The sequence below is a fragment of the Octodon degus genome, unplaced genomic scaffold (assembly GCF_000260255.1).
Source record: "Octodon degus isolate 3935 unplaced genomic scaffold, OctDeg1.0 scaffold00018, whole genome shotgun sequence".
Taxonomy (NCBI): Eukaryota; Metazoa; Chordata; class Mammalia; order Rodentia; family Octodontidae; genus Octodon; species Octodon degus.
Window position 1 is genome coordinate 20,621,431 of NW_004524594.1, and position 7,915 is coordinate 20,629,345.

Genomic DNA, 7,915 nt, shown 5'->3' on the forward strand with positions numbered 1-7,915 from the left:
CACTTAGTCATGTCAATGTCATAGCGGGTGGTCCGGCGGCTGCCATCAGCCCTGGGCTCGGCCTCAATGGTGATGGCCTGGGTGGAGGAAGGGTGGCCGCCAGTCACTGCCACACTGCCAGCTATGTCCTTGTACTGGATCAACCTCTCACAGTTCATCCCTATCCCTGGCTGTCTCCAAGAGATGCTCCAGCTCTTCAGACGCAGCCCAGATCCTCTGGGAGCCACTCTCACACCTGCCATCTCACCTTCTGTCACTTGCTGAAGCTGACACTCTTTTTGTTCCCATGTTAACTGTTCTACTTCCTGCCCTAGAACATCATTCCCACAGGAGAAGGCTGTTACCTGCTTTGCTCACTGCATACCCATAGCCCTGAGGGGGTAGGGTCCCTCATCTATAGAAAGTAGTCAGGGGCTGGTGAGATGGCTCAGTGGTCTAAAGCACCTACTTAGAACAAGCTTAGCAAAAACAAAGGGACCGCGGTTCAATCCCCCAGCACCACATGCCAGCGCCCCGCCCCCTGGTGGGCTGAGCTGGCCACACACACACACACAAATAAATAAAATTAAAAAAAAAAAAAAGAAAGTAGTCAGTGACGGCCTAAGCTTAACAAGATTCCAACTCAGGTCTAGTTATACCCATTTGGTAGATGAGAAAACTGAGGCTCAGACAGGCTAAAGGGCTTCCTGAAGCCACACAGGTAGGCACAGAGCCCAGACTTGGAAGACAGCCTTAACCCTCAGTTGCCAGGGTCAGCCTTGTGGCAGCTGAGGGAAAGAAGAAGTAGCCTGCTGTCTCCCACAGCTTGGAGGATCTTCCAGGACATTTAACTCTCACCCCCCTCAGAAGTATCACACTCACTACTCATTGTGGGACCTTTGCTTAGAGCCTCATGTTTATGTGCAGACAAAAATGGAGACATGATCTCTACCTGCTGGTGTTATCAAGATTAAATGTGATAAGGAATAAGCTTGGAGCAAGGCCTGGTCGGCCCCTCACTACTTGGAAACCTTGACTATCATTGCTGCTGTCCAAGTGTTCCTATATCTTCCTTGATAATGGCTGCAGCAGAACTATCAAGGCCACCACCTGCGGCCTGGAGGACCTGGGAGAGCTAGGATTGCCCTCGGCCTTGAAAATGGGAACAGGGTCGCTGCGCAGACCATCAGTAAGGAAGGGCTGTCTGCCAGAGCTGCTGCTGCTGGGCAAGCCAGAGCCTCATTACTACACCAGGGGCCTGACACAGGTGGTCTGTGCAAGATCCACCTACATAACCAGTCACTGCCACACTGCCAGCTGTCCTGGCAGGGTTTCAAGGACCGGCCATCAGAAACGGGCAGGGCAGAGCATGGGTCGAGTTCAGCTGTGAGTCCTCAGCTCCAGTCTAGGATGGGGTCCTGTAACTGCTGCCATATCCAGGGAATAGGACACCTTGGGGGCCACCCCATGGCTTTTGGACCCAAGCTTCACACCCTTGGCTGATCCCCAGGGCAAGCCCTACAGCTGTTACCTGGCCTGTTCAGGCACACACTGGCCTCTGCTGACCGCTGACTCACAACACTTGGCCAACAAGGCCTCACTGGTTCCACTCATGGGGTTGGGGGAGACTCAAGGCAGGAAAGGGAATTTCCTAGGGAAATGCTTCAGAGGGGTCAAGCTGTAGCCTAGAGCTACCTGGGTTCCCTTGCACAGGGCCAGGGGCAGGGTGGTAGTCAGATAGGCTGGGGCTCACCTGAGCAGGGCAGATAGCCTCACAAAGCTTGCAGGCGATGCAGCGCTCCTCCCCAGATGGGTAACGGCGCAGAGCGTGCTCCCCTAGAAAGCGTGCGCTTAGTGGGCCCTTCTCAAATGGGTAGTTGATTGTAGCTGGCTCCCGGAACATGTAGCTCAGAGTCATGCCCAGGCCTGTGAGTAGCACAGTCATGGTGGGTACTCTGCTCTCTGGGCCCTGCTCCAAGCCTGGACACCTCTACCAGGACCTACCTCGGATGAGCTCAGTCCACAACAAGGTCCGAGCCGCCCGGTCAGTCACTGACCTCATGTCCATCTCTGGTTCCTGCAAATTCACATACTCTGCAGGGAGGAGATTAAGGAATCCAGCTCAGGAGATGAGGCCTGGCCCTCACACCTAGGTGCAGTCACTAGGTTCATTCCCTTAGCATCAGCCAGAGTCCTAGGAGGTGGCCTCTGGCCCTAAGCAGGCCTTGCTTGCTTCTCCCTATCCCTGGCAGCTCTCTGGAGCCAGATGCACTACTGTTGCACCACAAGGCCAGCCCCTGGCAGCTCTCTCAGCTGAGGACCCTCAAACAAGGGTTGAGTCAAAGGGTAACAGGCTTGTCCCTTACCTTCACCAGGGGTTCTGGTGAAGAGGCACAGGTTCCCTCCCTATCTCGCTTAGAGATGTGCTGAAACCACACCTTCTCACCTGCTGCACGGAAGCTTCTGCCCCAAGAATCACATTCAGTCTCCATCACCACCCTCACGTAGAGAGCAGAAAACTGAGGCTCAGAGAGGTGTCCCTGGCAAAGTCAGAACTGGGACCCAAGTCTCTTCCCTGGCCTCCAGCAAGACCACACTCAGGAAAGTCTCGGCTGGAGGCTACCCTGGTACTCACTGTAGGTTGCTACCATGGTACTGCTGTGGAGGCTCCGGCCAGCAGCATGTCCTGCAAGGAGAGGGGTGACACCTCTGCATGAGATCTCATGCCACAAAACTGGGATTTCCCCCACTCCAGGATAGGCTCCCTTGGTCCTACCTGTGCGCAAAGCTTGGGCCAGGGCACGCAGCAGTGTGGGTGTGGTCAGGCATTGCATCTGAGGACACAAGAAGGAAAGCAAGGGATCAAGGACTGCGTATCCCAGGAACTCTGGCACTATGGGAACTATGAGCTTCACCCAAGGTCCTCTGTGTCATCTCCAGTGAGACTCAAAGCCTGCTTCTGGGTCTTCCAGTCCCTAGGCATAGCACTTCCCAACCCTCCCAATCAGCCCAGCTCATCTGGTCTAAGATTCTGGGGATTCCTGTGAACCTCAAGTTTTTTCTCTCTCACTTTCCAAAAAGTTTATTAAACCTAGTGCTTCTCTCCAGAGCTCCTGCCTCTGATATCCTTCCCCCCCCCCGCCCCCCGCCTTGTTCATCCACCACATTCTCACCTAAAAAATACAACCAACCACCACTGGTGTATACCAAGAGCTAGGCTGTGTCTGAGGGTGGATCACACACACTGTCATCTTGTCTTGATATGTGACTGGCCAAAGTCACACAACAGGAGTGCGTGCCCTCGTGGAACCCACAGATTTAAATAATGCTTACAGTCAAATTCCTCGCCTCACTGCAAAGCTCTCCCAGAACTGTCTAGCAGCCTGCTGAGTGACCTTGGGCAGGTGAGGTCACCTGGCCTCAGGCTTATTAGCAAGATGGGAACTGTCATTGAGACTTGTGGGGCTCCTCCATCCCAAGGGCAAGGGCCTAGCTCAGAACATGCACTTCACCAGAGCCCGAAAGGGCTCCTCCTGTAACCTCTAGTTGGCCCCACTCTTGGCCAGTAACTCTAGTCCCCAGCAAGCAAACCACTGCCATCACCTTCTCCGCCCTCCCCCATGACCTCTGACCGCAAGCACGCAAGGGGCGTCCGGCCGGTCGGCCTGCGCATGCGTCCGGAAGGGGCGCCCGCTACACGCTGAAGGACGCAGAGGCAGCGGGTCGTAAGCCCGCAGAGAGGAAGCCTGAGCACAAGAGTTTGCAGGATTAACAAGGACACCACATTTGCCCTCCACGCCGCGCTGCACACATCTACCCTTCACGACCAAATCCTGAACACCCACCTTGAGGAGCTCTTGCTCCTTCCCTAGCCGAGCGGGCCGGACGGCTGAGAGGCGGAGCCTAACCCTGAGGCACTACTATTCGGTTGGCTGGCTTCGTCTTTTCCGGGGTGATCCTTTATGGTGTGACCTGATTGGTCGGTGGGCGATTGGAGAAGGCGGAATCTAGATATGTCTTTCCGCTGATTGGCTGAGACAGAGCACGCGCTTGAAGCTTTGAAGGATGTCGCCATATTGGTTCAGAGAGGCCAATTAGCGAGGACCTGGGAATCTCAGGGGGGTGACTTCCGGGGCGTGGTTTAGAAAGTGGCTCCGGACCCTAAAGGATGCTGATCCAGTTCTGTGGGATCAGCATCTCGGGCCCCTAAAGAGGGTTAACTATAGCAGCTCTCCGCGCAAACACAGCCCGTGTGACTCCACCTAGCCCCACGTAGGAGAATCATCGTTATCCCTTTACAGATGAAACGAGACAGGGACGTGTCGAGCCGAGGGGTCGTGCTGTGCGACCCCACTGGTCTGAATCCATAAGGCTCGGGAGGCCGGTCTCTCCACCCACCTATTTCCCTGCGCGTTTGTGGTAGAGGAACCTACAAGCTGCGGGCTCTTGAGACTGCTCTGGGTCAGTCTGCGTGTGTCTGGGTGACGGTCAGGAAAGACTTCCTGGAGAAGGCAGTAGCTTAGGTGACGGTAAGTAGGACTTGAACAGGCCTGGAAGGATAAATAGGGAGGACATGTGGCGTGCGTAGAGGTCCTCTCGAAAAGAACAAGGTGAGTGCAGGGCTGATGCGTGGCCCTAGAGAGAAAGCCTCCAAAGGACTGTTGTGGCTGCGGGAACTATGGGTCACAGAGAGCCACTGAGAGGTCTCAGGCAGGGGAGTAGGATGGTTCAGCTTGCGTTAGGAAGATCGGCGTGCACCAGGGAGTGGTGTGTGCCAAGCCTGGTGTGGCATCGTGATTCGAGTTTAGATTGAAGCATTTCTAAGCACTACAGAATCAGCGACATTTGCTCCAAGATAGAATTTGGCTGTCAAGCAAGGAGCCCGGGATCTTGACTTTGGTGCCTGAGACCATGAGAGCCCCAGGATAGGTGGAATGAGGTGGAAGAGCAGTCCCAGGTGGGACCTGCTGAGTGAGGTGTGCCGAGGGCCCGACCTGGTGGGAAAGAAGAGGGAGGAAGCCGCGCTACACTCCAGGGTGAAGAGAGGACACCTGGAACTCCGTGTCTGCACCTCCCTGATTTAATCATCATACAGTCTCAGGAAGTATAAGTTGTTCATCACCTCAGGTGTACAGCTGGGGAAACTGAGGCTTAGAAGAGACAGAGATGGCACAGTCACACAGATTCCAAGGTGTGACAGATGCCAGGACTCCTCTGTTGCTTCTCTTCTCCTAGGACATGGGTGTCTGGAGGTGGGAAGGGAACAGGTCACTGTCTCTGCACACCTGTCCCATGTTCCCACTCAGCATAGTTGGGGGGTGGCTGAAAGTCCAAAGAGGGGACCCCGAGGGGAAGGAAGGCAGGCATTGCTCTGGGCTGAGCAGGCTGCTCTGTGTCCTTGTGCCCTGGACACAGGCTGCATCTGCAGCAGCTGGGGTCGGGGGAGCACTTAATGCCCACAGACTTAAAGCAGCGTGCAGCTGCAGCTGCGTTCCTCCATGGCCATCAGAAGCACCCTCAGGTTTCTTGGTGAGTAGGGTGGGTAGCGAAAGTCATTGATCTTCTCCATCCCAGGGCTGCGCAGCAGGCAGGCGCGGTGGTGCGAGAAGGTGTCAAAGGAGAATTTGCCATGGTAACTGCCCATCCCACTGGTACCTGTGCAGTAACAGAAAACACACATAGTCAGGCCCTCGGTGGCCAGCCAAGGGGTTATCAGGCAGACCTGGGCTTTGACAGGAGGGCTGCGTAGACCCTGTGAGCCACAGCTTCCCCATCTATACAGTGAGCTAAGTATGAAGCATTGTGTTAGGGCCAAGCCCCAAGGCAGGCTTTTGCACCAGCTCAGCAAGTCCTGGGAACACCAGTAGTTTGTCTTCTGGAGCCAGACTGGGCAGGGTGGGTGTTTGCCCTGCCATGAACAGACACTGCCTCATTCTCCCCTTGTGTGACAGCAGCTAAGTGTTCTGACCATGGGCACAGTGAGTGCTGTGTTGTTACGAGTTCTCAGTGTCAAAGGAAGGCAGCTAAGGACCCAGCCAAGGTTGTCCAGAGGACACAGCCTGTGTGAAGTTGGGCAATCAGGGCTTCCAAATTTGTGTGCAGACAAACCCCCACTCTTCTCTGGGGCAGAGGAGGTGGGATGAGGGGCTAGAACTGGAAAGGGGCAGGTAGGCAGAGTCCCACAGAGACCCAGGGGGGAGCTGAGGCATGCAGAGGCAGGAGGGAGGTCCAGAGCCAGGGAGGTAGCACGACCCCTGCCAGGCCTGCCACTGTCAACAGTGTTAGCTCAGCCCACCCGCCAGGGAGAGTCCAGCCCCCACCAGGCACAGCTGACCAGGCATGGACAGAGAGGAAGACCTGGAGTCACTCATTCCACTTCTGCCCCTTCACCGAGGAAGTAGCCTCAGGGAGGGGAAGTGGCTGTCCTAGGTCACAGGGTCAGGGGCTTTCTGGGACCAGTTATGGGGTTTCTGACTCAGAGGTGTCAGAAGCTTTGCAGTATGTTGGGAGGGGGCCATCTCCACACTCTGGGCCTTTGTGCCCTGTAGTGGACCGTGGGTGAAGCAGCATGGAGTATAGAGCACCCGGCAGCTGTGTGTGTGGACAGAGGGACAGATATCAGGGTATGCTGTTGGAAGAAAGGTGAGCAGCGGCCATGGACAGGGTAGCCCACTTGTGTTTTTAAGGAAAAATAAAATTTCCACCCAGCTACATGGGTAAGTGCAGATAGGTCTGGAGGGCTTCATACCACACCAGGAGGGGAAAGGGGGGCTGGGGGGAAACAGGACATGGTTCCTCCGTGTAGGCCCCCCTGCACTTTGCAGCTGGAATGTCCTCAGGGAACGCTTGGTGCCATCTCGGAAGGGCACAGGAGAGCAGCACCTACCCACTCCTCCAAAGGGCAGGCTGGCCAGGGTCAAGTGCATGAAGCCGTCATTCCCACAGAATCCCCCGCTGCTGGTCCGAGCCAGCACTTGTTTGACCACCTAGGAAAGAGCAGGGAGTGTGAAGATTGAGCTCACTTCCACCATCTTGTTTCAGCAAGGGTCTGGGGCCACTGCATCAGCTTGGGGCAGGTGTGGAGCAGCTCCACTTGGAGCCCCCAACCTAGAACATGTTTCCTGAGTATGACCCAAGGTGGGGCAGGAGACCCAGCATTGCCTGGGGATGTGAAGAATGCATTGGCATTGGTGTGATGCTCGGGAGGCAGGGAGACAGGTCCCAGGGGAGAGACCAGTCGTACCTGAGGGACCAGGAGGAGGGCAACTGTGGAGGGGGTTTGTGCGGGGCGAGCATGGAGACACTTAAGACAATGATGTGGTTTCTACTTAGATTGAACTTGGCCCGTGAAGGACCCTTCTTTTCAGTCTGTGGGTTTATTTGAAGAATGAACAGGAAAAAGGATTGATAGACATTAGTCGCACTGCGTGGCAGCTTCATTCTGTTTTGTTCCAATCAGTGTGACCGTCAGATGACAGCTGTGTCAGAGCTCACCTTGATAGGCGGTAGAGTGCACCCCTGCACCAGTGGGCTCAGAGGTCTTGTGCCCTGAGACCAGCGTTAATGCAAGACAGGAGGACAGGGACAAAGCACCACATCTTCCAAGCAGTGAGGGCAGGTGACGTCTGTGTCTTGGGACCCATGCTGGGTGGCTAGGATAGTTTGAAGCCCAGGTGACCCCACTGCCAAAAACCCTATGTAGGGTTCTCTCAGAGTCACAAGATCCTGGTAATCAGGGCTTCTTGGTAGAATGACTGGATCCAGAGTTTGGGCAAGGAATGTACAGGATGAACATGGGGCTTCTGGTAGGGCCACAGAGGAAGTGATCAAGACTGAAGGCATGGGGCTGGTGAGATGGCTCAGTGGTCTAAAGCACCTACTTAAAACAAGCTCAGCAAAGCACAGGGACCGCGGTTCAATCCCCCAGCACCACATG

At 55.4% G+C, this 7,915-nt stretch overlaps 2 protein-coding genes across 3 annotated transcripts in view; both read right to left on the reverse strand.

Moving 5' to 3' along the window:
* The window catches only part of Ndufs8 (NADH:ubiquinone oxidoreductase core subunit S8), a 4,290-nt gene extending 373 nt beyond the window's left edge, over positions 1 to 3,917 (reverse strand). Inside the window, exons 1-6 of the mRNA XM_004627335.2 lie at positions 3,825 to 3,917; positions 2,756 to 2,813; positions 2,615 to 2,665; positions 1,984 to 2,073; positions 1,733 to 1,905; positions 4 to 77 (exon numbers count right to left, since the gene is read on the reverse strand). Coding sequence (XP_004627392.1) covers positions 4 to 77; positions 1,733 to 1,905; positions 1,984 to 2,073; positions 2,615 to 2,665; positions 2,756 to 2,813 — 446 coding nt within the window. The 5' untranslated portion in view covers positions 3,825 to 3,917. The remainder of the gene's footprint in view (positions 1 to 3; positions 78 to 1,732; positions 1,906 to 1,983; positions 2,074 to 2,614; positions 2,666 to 2,755; positions 2,814 to 3,824) is intronic.
* A 1,126-nt stretch (positions 3,918 to 5,043) lies between these two features.
* Positions 5,044 to 7,915, reverse strand: part of LOC101592113 (aldehyde dehydrogenase family 3 member B1) — a 16,085-nt gene continuing 13,213 nt past the window's right edge. For both annotated transcript variants that reach the window (XM_004627133.2, XM_023710805.1), the window contains exons 9-10: positions 6,866 to 6,965; positions 5,044 to 5,634 (exon numbers count right to left, since the gene is read on the reverse strand). In XM_004627133.2, the coding sequence (XP_004627190.1) occupies positions 5,444 to 5,634; positions 6,866 to 6,965 (291 nt within the window). In that variant the 3' untranslated portion in view covers positions 5,044 to 5,443. The remainder of the gene's footprint in view (positions 5,635 to 6,865; positions 6,966 to 7,915) is intronic.